The sequence below is a fragment of the Triturus cristatus genome, chromosome 8, assembly GCF_964204655.1.
Source record: "Triturus cristatus chromosome 8, aTriCri1.1, whole genome shotgun sequence".
NCBI lineage: Eukaryota > Metazoa > Chordata > Amphibia > Caudata > Salamandridae > Triturus > Triturus cristatus.
In genome coordinates this window covers 1,456,694,462-1,456,710,562 of record NC_140591.1, presented here as the reverse complement: position 1 = coordinate 1,456,710,562, position 16,101 = coordinate 1,456,694,462, and the positions used below count along the sequence as shown (strand labels likewise).

Here is a 16,101-nt window from a genome sequence, read left to right as displayed (position 1 = left end):
AAAAGTAGAGTAGGGCTCAACAGCATCTGATGTGAACACCCTTTATTTTCAGAAGCCAACACACCCAATGATCTGATCTCATTCCTGGACAGAATACAACAACAATTGGGCAATTGCCTTTAATCTGTCATAGCTCAAAAGCAGGTAGACATTGTAAGAATCAGCATAGGTCTCAGAATTCAGAGGTGCCTGTGGAGCCTCATTCTGTTGTAACAAATCCAAAGCTTCACTCTGGGTCTAACAAACCCAGAATATCCACCATACTGTCTTTTGCGCTCTTCCTTATACTTGGAGGTTGCAGTTTTTTAAGGCATCTTGTAGAGCTTCTTGCTCAGAAGGCAACAAGTTATTTTCTGTGGTGGCTTCCCCCTGAGAAGTCTGACAAATACTCCTTTTTAGACTCCTGGCTCATGGACATGATTTATGCAGAAGCAGAAGTATGAGAGAGGAGGGATCTGGCTGTAGACCATGCATATGCCACCATCCTGATCAATATTTGAGTAACTCAAGACTAGATTTCTGTTAGTCATCAGAATAGTGAAAATGCTAGCCCGCGTCAATCAACCTCTACTGCTGTGGATTTCAATTGGCCACATTAAGGCCCCATATGTTTGTACCTCAGACAATCTTATGACTGATGCCCCTTGAGGTTTTGGTTGAGAAAACATAAGCGGGGGAAAGTTTGTGGCTTTCTGCCTAGTCAAAACTCCGCCATTGAATCCATAAGGAGTTGAGTCTTCCTTACTTCTCTGTGTGGAGGGTGTTCACCTGGGTGCTCACAAATAGTGTTGTGACTTTGGCACCCCCCATTTAATCTCCATCGTATATCTGGGTGAAAAACATTTGTAAACATGGTGTGTCTCTGGGTCACTTGATAACTACACTCAAAATGATTCCATTGGCGATGATACTGATGCTCTCCTAAAGTCACAGTGACATCTGGTGTGAGATGCTTATTTCAACGAACCACTAAAGCTAGGCGCAAAATCTCAATTTCCAGGCTCTCATAGGTACTTGGTTTATGATTATAAGCTCTTCAGATGGATACTTCTAAACACAGATTCCTCACCTTAGAATAGTCACCGGGCACCAGTCTGGATCCAAAAACTTTTTAAAGCAGTGTTCGTGTTCCCTGCTGGCTGGCACCATGCTGCTCTGCGCTGGTCTCATACTGCCCCAGAAGTGACAGAGCGGAACTGGATATAAGTTCCAATTCTGCCTGCTGACTTTAGTTCCTTTCTTTCTGCACCATCCGATGTAGAGCCAGAGCTCTGCTCCCAATTTTGTCAGTTTTCAGGCGACTTCTAAAACAGTTGATGTGCTGTCTAAAGTAGTGGATGTCATTGCTGCCAGGAGCCCATTTAGAAGCAAAGTTGTTGGAAATTCTTCTTTGTTTCTGCAGTGTTCCAGGAAAGCCTGGAGTACGCACTATTAAAGGTTATTTGTCGGCCCTTTTGACCTTTCTATGTTTGCCGGTCCAACCCTCCTTGTTTATATCACTTGTTATGTGATATGTTAAAGGTTTCACACAGGTTTCCTCCCAAACTTTGTGTTTTTATGATGCCACAGTGGAAGTATAACTTGGTCTTGGCTTTTCTCATATGTTTGCCCTTTGAGCCAATGCATAGCTAGCTGTTCGTTGCACTTCCTGACATTTAAGACATGTTTTCATTTTGTGATTGTCAGCTTATCGCTTGAAAGAAATATAAGCACTTTCATTGCAGCTGCCCTATACCACCTTTTTCCCACACAAGTTGGTGCTGAAGACAAGGGTATCATTTTTGCCTAAACTATTAACTACCTTCCACCTTGGATAATCTCACTATGCATGCAATCTTTGCTCTCTTCACCCTTCGAAGGAGAAGAAGAGGCTTCACCTACTGGACCCCGAAAGGGCTTTAAGCCTTATTTTGATCATGCCAGGTAACATCCAGTGGACAGTCAATTTTGTGTGGGGTTTTCTGGGGCAAAAAAAAGGGAAGGTATTGTAGTAGAAGACCGTATCGACGTGGATTGTCCTCTGCTTTAAGATCTGCTATTCACTGGCCAAGAAGCAGCCCTCAGAAGGTCTGGAAGCCCATTCTACCAAGATCAAAGCTGCTACCACTGCGCTGGCTTGTGGAGTGCCGTTGCTTGACATCTGCCAGACTGCTACATAGTCATAAGGGCATATGTTGATGACAGCCATGACCTGTTGGAAGGTCATTTTACCCACTCATTACTGAAAGACAGACCCAGCTTAGGAGGTACTGCTTTGGTATCTATTGTAAGGTAAGGAATCTGCGGTTAGAAGTATTTATCACAAGAACAAGTTACTTACCTTTGGTAATGCTATTTCTGGTGGATACTATATTTAACAGCAGACTCCTTCCTGCCCTTCTACCTCGCCATTCTGTGGAGTGGCCTCTTTTTAACTTATAAAAAATTTCCAAAGTTAGTATTCAACGCACTGCTACCAACAATTGTTCATGCAGTGCATTTGAAGGCTTGGAAATAGAAAAAAAACAAGAAACTGACTTCATGCTCTGAGGTGGCACCTAAGGCAGCTTAATTTCTTCACTTCTGGGATGGTTTGGAACCAGCACGGTGCTAAATGGCGCTACCTACTTGCGCATGGGAGCACTGCTGTAAAAAGTTTCCAAGTCCAATCGGGTTCCTGGGAAACAGCCTAAGATGAGAGAATCCACCAAAAAAGGTGTTATGGAAGGTGAGTAACATATTCTTCTCACTGCATGACATGTGGTACCAAGAAGTCTGCCATTCTAGGCTTTTGGCACCACCACCTCCTACCCTCTCGATGTCTCCTCTCTAGGAAAGACTGACACCATGATGAGGGGAATTATCCAGATGACCACATTTCCAGATATCATCAACATGATTTTTTTCCATGGCATACCTAATTAAATGTGAAAGGGGATTAAGAATAGGAAGCCTGTCCATGCTCAAGCCATTGGTCCTTGTATAGCTTATACCTATAAATTCTCTCAGGAGATGTGGGGACATGTGGAGTGCTGCCTCCTGGTGAATTTCTTGCATGCTACGACTGAGATTGTGTTTAACATTTCTCTCTCCCATAATGATTAGTAAATAGATCATCATTAGAGATGACAGACAGACTAAACAACTTTTACTCCTATCTACTGCATCCCTGTCCATTATATATGCTCTGCAAAACGGATTAATAGCCTGACTCCATTGGCCGGAAACTTTGCCAAAAGGCTGCTCTCCAAGTCTCCTAAAAGTGAATGTTTATGTTTTGTGGTGGTTCATAACAGTAAAATGTCAAGGTCTATTGCTGTCATCACCACAGGTCTTGAGATGAGCACAGGCACATGGAGCTTTTGTTGATTTGTGCTGTTCTGGATCAAGATGGACCACAAAAAGATTAACCTTTTTGATATGTTGCACCAGTATTTGCTTAACTCATCTGACCTCTTGCAGCTGGCACAAGACTGTGCTAGAACCCCCATTCAGTAGAGTTGTTGCAGTGTTTACTGACCTACAACTTACTAAGTGTAAGTCTGGTGCCCTAACTTATAAAACCATTGTCATCATCTCTGTAAGGTCTAATTCTTGGTCCCCTGTAGTGAGCCACTGTCGTTTTCCTGTGCGAACAGGGCAAAATCCATCCAGTTGCTTCACCCACCATCATAATTAATAGGACAGATAAACTGTTGGCTAGAATAGAAACATGGAAGTAGGTGTTTTACAAAGCCCTGTGTCTGTAAAGCTGTTGTCTCTGCACCTAAGACTTGTTTGTGCTTCGTTGATTGTACAGACCATTGCAGAACAAAAATGAATTTGGCAGGATTGGAAGAATCCTTCTCCATTAATGTAAATGTAGCACGGTTCTGTTTGCAGATCCTACCAAAAGAGCTGGGAATGCAAAGATGAAAGTCTGTAAGTAGCAGAAGACTCCCACAAATGCATCCAAAATCTAAATATTACCCTCCAGGGGGCAAGGGCTGCAATTGAAAAAAAGTCATGATGCGAAGGACACATAGTGGAGGAAAATGAGCAGACTTTGCAACCAGACAATAAGCCCAGGCCCTAAATTAATATCTATTGTGTCTATCAACTAGTTATCAACTTTGTCACCCATGTATTATTCTCTTTCCCCACCAGCTTCTGACCGACCTTCAACTACAGGCAGGTTGGCTATATGGCAGTAGTAGAGCACTGTATGAGCTTCTCACCATCGTGTTTAGCTCTATACTTGCCCTTCTCCTCCTTATGTCGGTCGTTCTCCAGACAAGTATGCTTTGCAATATGCCACGGGCAACCATCTAACAGTACTGAAGTATCCTTATTATTCCCAGTCCGGCTTCCCCAAAATCCACCTACAAAGTCTGCATTGCAAACACCTTGCTAGAAGGCAAGCTTGCAGAGATCGTATAAACTGGCCACCCTCTAAGTTTATCCATCCTCCCATTGCTTAAACTCCATTGTCTAGATATGACCCATATCAAGTCTTGTTCTTCTCTGTCACTGTTCTTGTCTATTCACCCATTTGTCACAGACTTCTGTTCTCCATGGTAATCTATCTTCTTTTACAATGTACTGTAACAATGTTAATGGTATTCGAAGATTTCTAATAAAAAAGATCCTCTTCTATTCTATGTACCAAATAAAAACAACCCACTTCTTTGACTCCACAATGGAATAAAAAATGCAAAATTGTTCATTACCAGGGCACCGTGGAGACCTGAACAGTGGTTGGTGGAAAGATCTCCACCCACCATCCTGCTTAGAGATATTTCTCATTAATATTGACTCCAGATTATCATGGTACCAGAATATTGTGAACAAAATTTTGAGGACCAAAATATTTTGAAAATAAGTGTATATACAAAAGTATAGGTTTATTTGACTGAACTCATCTGTGTACCCTGGCGATATTTATAGTCAAGCATTCACACGTGGAAATCAGGATAGTTGATCTATGATTATCTGTGTGCCCTTACCTTCTCAATAATTGTTCCTCAATATTTTAGAGATTTTATAGCACAATGTGCACAATTGGTTGTATTTCAACATAAAGCTCAGCTTGGAAGGCAGTGACGAGGGATCCATAAAACCTTTTGCCATTGGGCCACTGCTTCAAACACTCACTTGTTTTTTCCCAGCACCTCCCTCTTTCCCTGCACCTCCCTCTTTCCAAGCCACTTCCTCCCTCCCATCCACCCCATATCCACTCCCAAAGTGCCTGGTGAAAGCGCAAACTGAGGCAAGTTTAGGAATTATCCATTTCCATCCTTTTTTGTGTCTTGGTGAACTTATTTTAATGGGAGGGGTGTGGCCAGACATTAGTGCCTAGCTCGCTGTGCCTAGGACCTCAAGTTGCACCACACTAGATAGTCCCAATTAGGTTGAGAAGTGTTTGTGGTTTGTTTAATTGCTAATGGACTGGATGAAGCAAGATGCATGCAAGAGAGGATGTAGTAATTGCATCTTCAAGCCTGCCACAATACGATATGTTCTATTGTAATTAATCATCGATTTATAATGTATGAATTAAAAAAAAATTGTCACCAACAATATCATGATTATTTGAGAACGTTAAATTGACTGTATCAATATCAAAGTATCCTACTGCATGTTTACGATATGTAATCCTGTTTGATCCATCACACAAGACGGTTTTTGAACAGTAGTGTGGATAGTCTTTTAAGAATATTTTAGCTTTCTTCATTGTGCATCAAATAAAATATTTTTGATATTTTGAATATAAAATATACCGGATTTTGTCCATGTTTGTTTGTATTAAACCCATCATTTAAGATTTATGTTTAGACATATACCTGTCACTTATATGTAATAGTTCTTGCCTAAGATATCTATCTGAAAGAAACACGTTAGTTAGATTCCTCACCTTAGAATATCCCCAGGCGTCAGACTGGATCCGGAAGATTTTTGTAGCAATACCCCTTGCGCGTCGCTAGGCGTCTGCGGCTCCGCGTCCGTCGTTGGCGTCGTGCGCCGGAATGACGTAGTCGGAGTACTTAGACGCCGCCCTCGCGCGCTGACGTCAGTTCTTCTTTTTTCCGCGCCAGTAAGCGCCGATCCGGGAGAGCTACCCCTTTTAGTCTTTTTTGACTAAATATTTTTGACTCTTTTTGTCACTGTCTCGACATCTGGTGCCGGTAGGATGCCTGGTTTCAAGGCTTGCGACGATTGTCATCGACTGATGTCGGTGACCGATCACCACCGCCGGTGCCTCTACTGTTTGGGCCTCAACCACGACGCGGAGTCGTGTTCCGACTGCAAAGCCCTGACCTCGAAAGCTAGGCGGGAGCGGTCCCGCAAGCTTCTCGAGCTCCGCCACTCTGCTCCGCGCCCCTCTCGATCTCGGTCCAGGAGGAGGTCCAAGGATCGGTCGCGGAGCCGCAGTCGACACCATCGATCGTCTGGCTCTTCGGGTAAGTCCAAGCGATCCAAGAAGTCCAAGAGGCGACATCGCTCTTCGGACTCCCCTCGCCGGTTCCACCCCCGCGGCTCCGTCGGAGCCGCAGGCGCCGCACAAGTCCCCATACCCGCTGGTCCCTGGGACTGACGCGACGCCGGCGGAGGGCAGTGCCTTCCTCTCGGCCATGAGGGGCCTGACCCAGCCGTCGACGCCCGCTGGTGCGCCTTCAGCCGCGCGGACTCGACTGGGCGTCCTTGTGTGCAGGCGGCTCCGGCCCTGGCACCGTCGGAGGCTCCGGCCCTGACGCCGTCGGAGGCTCCGGCTCGACGCCGGTCGACCTCGTCACGCCTCCTCCGCCGGCGTCGACACCGGTGCCACCTCCGATGCCGACTCCGGTCGACGTCGTTCCCCGGTTTAGCCCCGGTCCGGACCCGGCGCCGGTGCGGCGTCCATCGACGCTGCATCCGGCGCCGCTAGGGACACGATTTGTCTATCGTCCAGCTCCGATCATTCCTCCTCTTTACCAGGAATCGGATGACGGGGGCGACTGGGAGGGGTCTGAGGACCCTATGACCCTCCAGGGTCAACTTTCTCAGGACTGGGCAGATGAACTGGGGGAGGCCAGTGGTCTGGATACCTCACCAGACACTGGATTCATCTCTCCTCCGACTGTGGCTTCGGAGGAGGGTGCAGCTTTTTCTGTGGTGCTGCGCAAGGCGGCGGAAGCCCTTGGGCTCGAGCTGCCTGCCGTGGTTGTGAGGACGAACATCCTCACCGAGGTGCTTTAGTCTGCAGCAAGCTCCACTGAGCCTCTGCTGCAATTCAATGAGGTCCTCATTGACGTTCTGCAGGGCACCTGGTCCAAGCCCTCCACAGTCCCTCCTGTGGATAGGAACGTTGCCAGGCGCCACCGCCCTGCTCCGGGCGACCCCAGTTTTCTGTCCCAACACCCCACCCCCGAGAGTCTGGTTATCCAGGCCTCTACCTCCCAATTCTCCTTCCCGACCGCTCCTCCGGACCGGGATTCCAAGAGACTGGAACAGTTCGGTAAGAAGCTGTTCTCATCGCTCAGTTTGGGCTTGAGGTCTTTAAACACCGCCTGTCTCTTGGACCGTTTTTCCCACTCTGTGGGATACGGTGGAGGACGTGCTACCCCTGTGCCCGGAGGAGGCCCGGACACGACTTTCCCAAGCTTTGGCCGATTGGAGAGATGCGGCACGTCACGCAATCCGATGTGGACTTGACACTACGGACTCACTGGGTAGGGCGATTTCTACCACGGTGGCGCTTAGACGTCGATCCTGGCTGCAGTCCACGTCATTTTCCGGGGATGTCCAGAGCACTCTCATGGACATGCCTTTCGATGTCACTCGCCTTTTTGGTGAGAAAGCGGACAGTGCGCTGGCTCGCTTTAAGGACTCCCGGGCTACGGCCAAGTCCTTGGGCCTCTCGGCCCCACGGCCACAGCCTTCCGCTTTTCGCTCCTTTCGTGGCCAAGGAAGGGGCACCTCCTCACGTCCGCCTAGCCACCGGCCGCAGAATCAACCTGCACGCGGACGTGGTTTCCGCCGAGGCGGTTCTGGAGGACAACGCGGTCAGTCCACATCCACCCCGGCAGCATCCGCCTCAAAGCCTTCCTAGTCCGAGCTTTCAGACGCATTCCTCGCCAGTGGGAGGCAGAGTTCGCCATCACCTGCTCCACTGGCGTACCATCACTTCGGACAGGTGGGTGCTGCAAATCGTCCGAAGGGGCTACTCCCTCCCCTTCGAGACGACCCCTCCATCCATGCCACCGCAGCACCACCGTATCTCGGAGGATCATTTGAATCTTCTGCGAGAGGAAGTTTCGGCCCTCTTGGCCAAAGAGGCCGTCGAGCGCGTTCTGAGCCCAGAAGTAGGTCGTGGTTGTTATTCCCACTACTTTCTGGTTCCCAAGAAGGGCAAGGGGGGCCTACGCCCTATCTTGGACCTCAGGAACGTCAATGCCTTCCTCCGGAAGGAACGGTTCAAAATTTTAACTTTGGCTCAGGTTCTAGCTGCCCTCCACCCTGGAGACTGGATGGTAGCGTTGGACTTGCAGGACGCATATTTCCACATCCCCGTCCTGCCGGCCCACCGGTGTTACCTGCGGTTCACGGTGGGTCAGGAGCACTTTCAGTTCACCGTGCTCCCCTTCGGCCTCACCAGTACCCCTCGGGTGTTCACGAAAGTGATGGCGGTGGTCGCAGCTCATCTGCGCAGATCAGGGGTTCCAGTCTTCCCCTATCTCGACGACTGGTTGTTGAAGGCGGGCTCGCCCCGGGCAGTCGTCTCCCACCTCCAGACTACGGCGGATCTCCTGCATTTGCTGGGGTTTTCCATCAACGTGCCGAAGTCACACCTGAGCCCCTCTCAGAAGCTCCTCTTCATCGGAGCGGTTCTCGATTCGGCGCAGTTCCGGGTTTATCCACCGGAACAGCGGGTCTGGGATATACAGGCCCTGATTCCCATCTTTCGGCCTCTATCCTGGGTTTCGGTCAGGCTAGTGTTGCGGCTTCTGGGGCTGATGGCCTCCTGCATCCTACTAGTGCATCACACCAGGCGGCGCATGCGGGCTCTCCAGTGGGACCTGAAGTTTCAGTGGGCCCAGCATCACGGCAACCTGTCCGACCATGTCTTGATCTCGGAGGGCACTGCACAGCAGTTGCAGTGGTTGCTCACGGACCGCAATTGGGTCACGGGCAAGAGCCTCTCCCTACCCCTACCGGAGCATGTCGTAGTGACGGATGCGTCCCTCCTGGGCTGGGGTGGCCATATGGGAGAGGCGGAGATCAGAGGCCTCTGGTCTCCGGCGGAGTCTCGCCTCCACATCAACTTGTTGGAGCTGAGAGCGATCCGACTTGCACTGAAAGCCTTCCTTCCCTCTGTCAGGGGAAGTGTCGTGCAGGTGTTCATGGACAACACCACCGCCATGTGGTATTGCAACAAACAGGGCGGGGTGGGGTCGTGGACCCTTTGTCAGGAGGCTCTGCGCCTCTGGACATGGCTGGAACATCAGGGCATCACCCTGGTGGTTCAACATCTGGCGGGCTCTCTGAACGCCAGAGCAGACGAACTCAGCCGCCGGTGCATGATGGATCACGAATGGCGTCTGAACTCAGAAGTGGCGCAAGGTCTCTTTCAGCAGTGGGGAGAGCCTTGGTTAGATCTATTCGCCACCGACGAACGCGCAATGGCAGCAGTTCTGCGCGTTGGAATTTCCAAGGCGGCACTCGCTCGGCGACGCTTTTCGTCGCGAGTGGAGTTGCGGTCTGTTGTACGCCTTTCCGCCTATACCACTTCTGCCCAGAGTGCTGAAGAAGATCAGGCACGACCAGGCCCAAGTCATCTTGGTGGCTCCGGATTGGGCACAAAGGTACTGGTATCCTGAGCTACTCAGTATGTTGACCGATCTTCCGATACGCCTGCCCCTTCGGGAGGATCTTCTGTCGCAGCAGCAGGGGACGGTCCTCCACCCGAACCTGTCCAGCTTCCACCTCCATGCGTGGAGATTGAGCGGCGGCAGTTTATGCCATTTCACTTGCCTCTTGAAGTCTGTGATATCATTCTGGCAGCCAGGCGTCCCTCCACAAAGACGGTATACACCTGCCGGTGGAACAAATTTGTGGCATGGTGCACAGCAAAGGCTGTGAATCCCCTTTCCGCCCCTCTTTCTGAGGTTCTCCTCTTTCTTCTTTCTTTGGCCCAGCAGGGCTCTGCCTTGGGCACCTTGAAAGGTTATCTTGCTGCCATTTCTGCCTTCTTGCGGCTTCCTGATCAGCCCTCTCTTTTCAAGTCCCCTGTAGTGTCACGCTTTCTTAAAGGCATTACTCACACGTTCCCTCCTGTCCCTTTTGTAATGCTTCAGTGGGACTTGAATCTTGTTCTCACATTTCTGATGTGCGCTCCCTTTGAGCCTCTTCACAATTGTCCTCTTCGTCTTCTGACTCTTAAGACTGCTTTCCTGGTAGCCATCACCTCGGCTAGACGGGTGAGTGAGCTCCAGGCTCTTTCGTCCAAGCCTCCCTTTCGATCTGTTCATCCGGACAAGGTTGTCCTTCGGCCTCGTCCTTCCTTTCTACCGAAAGTGGTGACCCGCTTTCATCTTGGACAATCTGTCACCTTGCCCACCTTCTTTCCGCCTCCGCATCCTTCCAAAGAGGAAGAGAGGCTCCACCGTCTGGATCCTACACGTGCGCTCTCTTTTTATTTGGACCGCACTAAGCAGTTCCGGGTGGACGACCAACTTTTCGTTGGATACGTGGGTGCTAAGAAGGGGAAAGCTTTGCACAAACGGACCATCTCCCGGTGGGTCGTTTTGTGCATAAAAATCTGTTATTCCTTGGCAAAAAAGGATCCTCCTGTTGGCCTGCGAGCCCATTCTACTCGTGCCACAGCGGCTACTACTGCTTTGGGGCAGGGAGTCCCTTTGCAGGATATCTGTCAGGCGGCGACATGGGCTTCTCTACACACGTTTGCCAGGCATTATTACCTAGACAGCTAAGTCCGGAGGGATGGCTTCTTTGGCCGTTCCGTCCTCCAGGACTTTCTGGTGTGATCTTGGTTCGCAGACCCACCATCGGGGTTGGTATTGCTTGGGTATCTATTCTAAGGTGAGGAATCTAACTAACGTGTTTCTTTCAGATGAGCAAGTTACTTACCTTCGGTAACGATGTATCTGTAAGAAACATTAGTTAGATTCCTCACCGACCCACCCATCCTCCCCGTTCTGCGAACTGACATCTAGGGTTAAGGTTATCCTTTTCCGGCCCCTAGACCTTTTTTGGCACCAGTGTCGGTCTCTTGCATGGCTCTGCGTTCCTGGCGCGGAAAGCTATGTACAAGAACTGATGTCCGCGCGCGAGGGCGGCATCTAAGTACTCCGTCATTCTGGCGCACGACGCCAACGACGGACGCGGAGCCGCAGACGACGCCTAGCGACGCGCAAGGGGTATTGCTACAAAAATCTTCCGGATCCAGTCTGACGCCTGGGTGGTATTCTAAGGTGAGGAATCTAACTAATATTTCTTACAGATACATCGTTACCGAAGGTAAGTAACTTGTTCTTTTAAGCTAAAGTGCAAGAAAGGATGGTGCCATATCTGACTGCCACTAGTTTATATCCGTGGGTTTTCATGAGCCTTACCATAAACACTTTGGTTTGAAATATGCAGAATGGATGAGTCAGATGTATTCCTTCCCCTCCACTTGCAGGTTTGTCTAGTCTAGAATTGTTGTCCATGGGTCTTCTGTGTTCTTCATTGTAATCTAAGTTTTTCACTCCTAAGCTTAATTCTATTCCAGTTTAGGTGGCTTAATGATGTTTTGGAGAAAACAAATATATCAGTTGCAGACAGTTTAGGCTGGTCTTGAAAACAATGCTCCACTCCGATTCCTTCGAAAAGATTAACTGAAAAGTTTAAAATGTAATCAGAAATCAGATTTACACAATCTGTAAACCACAAGAATGTCTCAAATCACTATTTCCCCTCGTAGTGTCCCTTCACATATCAACCGTCACAATCAAGTAAATCTGTTCTCACAAGAGAGCTTGACTCATCTGGTGGACGTTCAGTTGAGGAAGGAAAAGTGTCAGGAGAGCAGCAGACTCTAAAGCAAAGAAGGAACCTCATGCAGTGGGACTAGATAACTGAAAGCATAACGTAATACTCCATATCTATCAGTTGTCAGAGTAGCTTTAGGAGTTGAACTCTTACTACTTAAACATGCAAGCCCAGCTCAGCCTTTCAAGGGTAGTAAATTGCACCATTAAACTGGGTCATCGCATTAGCCAATACAGGCTGTGGTATGAAAAAGCTATATATAAACTTGATTGTTTATCTCATTACTGTTATTATTATCAGCATTGTTATTATTATAGTTATTATTTTTGTATTGTTGTTTTTTCTTATTGTTGTGTTGTTAATTTTCACCCTTCTATCATTCTATTCTTAGTTTATTATTGATACTAATTATGATAGTGTTAATACTAATATTGGTTTGATTATTCATATAACTACTACTATTAATAAAAATGATGATCAAAAGAGAAACCTTGAACAATATTTGTAATGATCTACTGCAAGATTAATCCTGTTATGTGCGTAGATTGTAGTTGACATTTATCTGAATAGCAATAGAGACTTTTATCTTGGTTGTTAACAGCAAATCACAGGGGAATGATTTGACTAATTCCATCTTGAAATAAAAAAGGTTAAAGATCAATGTCTACCCAAGTCTGGAGTTCCAATTGTTGAAGCGCTTTAGTTGCGTAAAAAATGAAGGAACATTGTCTTTGTTAGTTGTTCCTGTAGTAGATAATTTTATGTAAATTATCCTATTTCTTCTCTACAGGAGCTGACCCTTACGTTATCATAAGCTGTGAAGGAACCTCTGTTCGTTCTCCTGTGGTGAAAAATAACCTTACTCCAACGTTTGATGTGAAAGGAATATTCTATCGAAAGAAGCCGGGGGAGCCCATCTGTGTTCAGGTATCTGTGAACAGAGATTTTTCCTCTTTTCAAATAAAACTATATTTAGGTAATTACCGGACTAATAATAAAAGAAGTCCTGTCATCATTACCTTATCAGTAATTGTGAATGCAGGTGGATGACTTTTCGTGATAAGAAATTAGTCAGGCTTTTCTTTTGTCCACCTTTCATGTCTTAGTGATTACCTGCCTTTTTTAATGGCGCCTCTCTGATTATAATATATTTATCTGAACTGTTCTATCTTTTTAGAGCATTTTGGAAGTAATGTGGGGTAGTGATATGGAAAAGCATCAAAATGCACTTTTCTGGCTTGAGCCAAATTAAAATAGATCACATAGCCTAAGTAACCGAATATTAAATTTATAGGAAAGTGGCTAGACAATTTGCCACTGGGACAAACCTTGCTGTACAAAACTATGGAGTATACTTTTTTTAGATAAAAATGCAGCAATGATTTGTTTTACTTACTTTTTAAGCATCGAGGTAAGGAGGCCAGAACTCCAAATCCTTCAGACTTTTGTTTCTTAAGAGAACTGAATGAAAAATAAAAGGCACATCCAGGAAAGTGGAAACGTGGTTAAATACCCAAAAAGACACAAATGGAATAAATCAAAGAGCATGGAAAAAGAAACCTTTGGACCCAAAATCACAGAGTCCGAATCCAAATTAGCAGTTGTTGGAACCATACACAGACTGAATTTTAAACTGTGAAGGTGTACATATGTCCTACCAGTATTCCCATACAAAATCAATAAACTTTGCAGGTAACTGTGCTTAGAGCATCTACTAAACTATCCATACCATTCACTTAGAGAGTATTGTATACCAAAGGCAACTTCCATACACCCATAACCCTCCCATGATTCAACCTGCCCAAGGGGATGAAGTCCCACAAAAAGTGCTTTTCTTTTCTCCCAAAGTATCTTCTATTAAATGTCAGACTTCACAAGTTTACAAATATGAACAAAATTTTAGAATTGTGTGTTCATTGGTCGCCTTATTCTAAATGCAATCAAACATATCACAAGTCAAGTGTTCTTTTCTCCTGTTAAAAAAACACAAATCCCACCACTGCCAAACGAAAACACCCCACATCCAGACAACTTTCATAACATAATGCTAGTATCGGAGTACCTTTTTTAGGTGAACGTAAAACATTCACCAACCCATACACTAGTTCAGAACATCAAACACAACTTTCATTTATATTATCAGTATAACTTCAGTGTATGGAGAGACACCAACATAAGCAGTGTTAAATGATGCCCGCCATGTAGCGAATGAGAATTCTATCTGCTTGATTTTTCAGTGACATTTGTTATTGTTGATATGTGACACTGTATGCTGTATTTTTAATACATGTGGAAGTTACATGATTAGTGGGGCAGCTCTCAACTGTTTTGCTTCTTTTTTTATTAGGTATGAAAAGTAGAAACAAGGAAACCTTTGGGTTCAAAAAGGGACCGAGGGTAGTAGTATTTTTAAGAGACAGCGGTCCCTTTAATGCGAGAATCAATACAGGTGTAGCCAAATTATCACAATCAAGATTGGCTCTGTTTGTCTAGATTGACAGTATCAAGAAATGTATTCACAATAAATGAAGCACACAACAAAATCTACACGAAATAAGTGAGCTAGACGTGACAGGGTAGTGGGAAATCAGCCGATTTCCTTACCACAGGCAAGTGACTTAAAAGTGACTTTTAGGAAGAAAGAATTTCAATATGCAAAAGTCACAATATGAAATACATCTTATACTCCACATATATAATGAATTACTGCATAGAGTTAAGATGTAGCTGTCAACGACGTTTCGATCCCAAGAAAAGTTCTGGGATCATCATCAGGACTGAAAAATAGAACAAATGCCTGGGAAGTAGCCCTGAATGAGCAGACCCACGGTCTGATAGAACGTGCTGGCAGATCGTCAATTTAAGTAAATGGGATGCGTTTGGCCGGCAGATGGGCGTATGCGACTGATGCAGGAACGTATCTAAAAGCGTAGTTAGTTATGCGGAGGTTCATCCAAGGGGAGGATCTGGCGTGTTGACTCAATGATAATACGTCTAAAATGGTAAGTATATGTTCGTGGCCGGTGCAAAAGTTTGTTGTTTAATAGGATTGCTTGCAATTTAGGTGAGTCAGTAACCACAGATTTACCTTGCATTTCAAAGTAACAGCCACAAGAATGAAAGATCACCTCTAACTTTCCCGGATGACGAGGCGTGGCTGCAATCGAAAGCTATGAATAACCAACCATCAAGAAAATAATCAGACAAAGCGTAATTTTCCTGCAGGTTAATCACATTAAATTGTTTGTTAAACATACTCCATTCAGGATTATTATTTATAATGAAGAATGAAGACCAGCCACGTTCCATGCAAAAAAATGTAATTACCCTCAGACAAAGAAAAACCTAGTCCCTCAGAAATCAAGTTGAATCCACCATAATATGGCCTTTTGGATTGATTACATTTTCAGAAGTTATTCAATGTTTTCCAATGATTCCAAAGGCAATAATGAATTGGCGGCGGAGATATAATATTGGTGTTGTGGGAGGCAAACTAAATACTTCACTGCAGACCAAGGAGAAGCCGATAAACCTGTTGGCTTCTCAGTTTCCTAAAGATTGATGAAGGAATCATGAAAAAAATAGGGCTTCTAGAAGTAGCCAAGTGGCAGCACACTTATCCTGTTACGGGAATGTCACAGATTAGAAAACATAGAGAACAATTAGCCCATAACAGCAGGAAGCTATTATTTCCTTGTTACAAAAAACCTGACATTTACCATTTCCTTAGTTTAACATAATATTCAGAAGACTTTAGGCCTAAAGGAGGCACATCTGCTAAAATAGCAGTATAAGTCGTAGCTTCAGGTTCAAGTTGTAGACTGCGGAGAGACATATGTTTGACATCAGTATTATATATTGTATTGCAGCATTTATATAGCGCTTACTACCACTATGTGGGGCACTGATGCTCTGTACGCACATTACAGACATTATTGAAATTATGAAAATACTTAGTTATCTTGAGGATTGCCTACTGGTAGAACGGATAAAGAAGAGTTGTTGGAGCCAGTTAAAGTCCCACTTTGACAAGCATAAGTCCCCAGGTGAAGTGCCACAGGTAGAAGAATTACTTAAAACTCTGTGCTGCTTATCTAGTTTATTAATTGTGAG

The 16,101-nt window shown here is 45.9% G+C and overlaps 1 protein-coding gene across 2 annotated transcripts in view; it reads left to right on the top strand.

Moving 5' to 3' along the window:
• CAPN5 (calpain 5) overlaps positions 1-16,101 on the top strand; it is a 555,036-nt gene that overhangs the window by 524,322 nt on the left and 14,613 nt on the right. For both annotated transcript variants that reach the window (XM_085623260.1, XM_085623259.1), the window contains exon 12: positions 12,779-12,915. In XM_085623260.1, the coding sequence (XP_085479386.1) occupies positions 12,779-12,915 (137 nt within the window). The remainder of the gene's footprint in view (positions 1-12,778; positions 12,916-16,101) is intronic.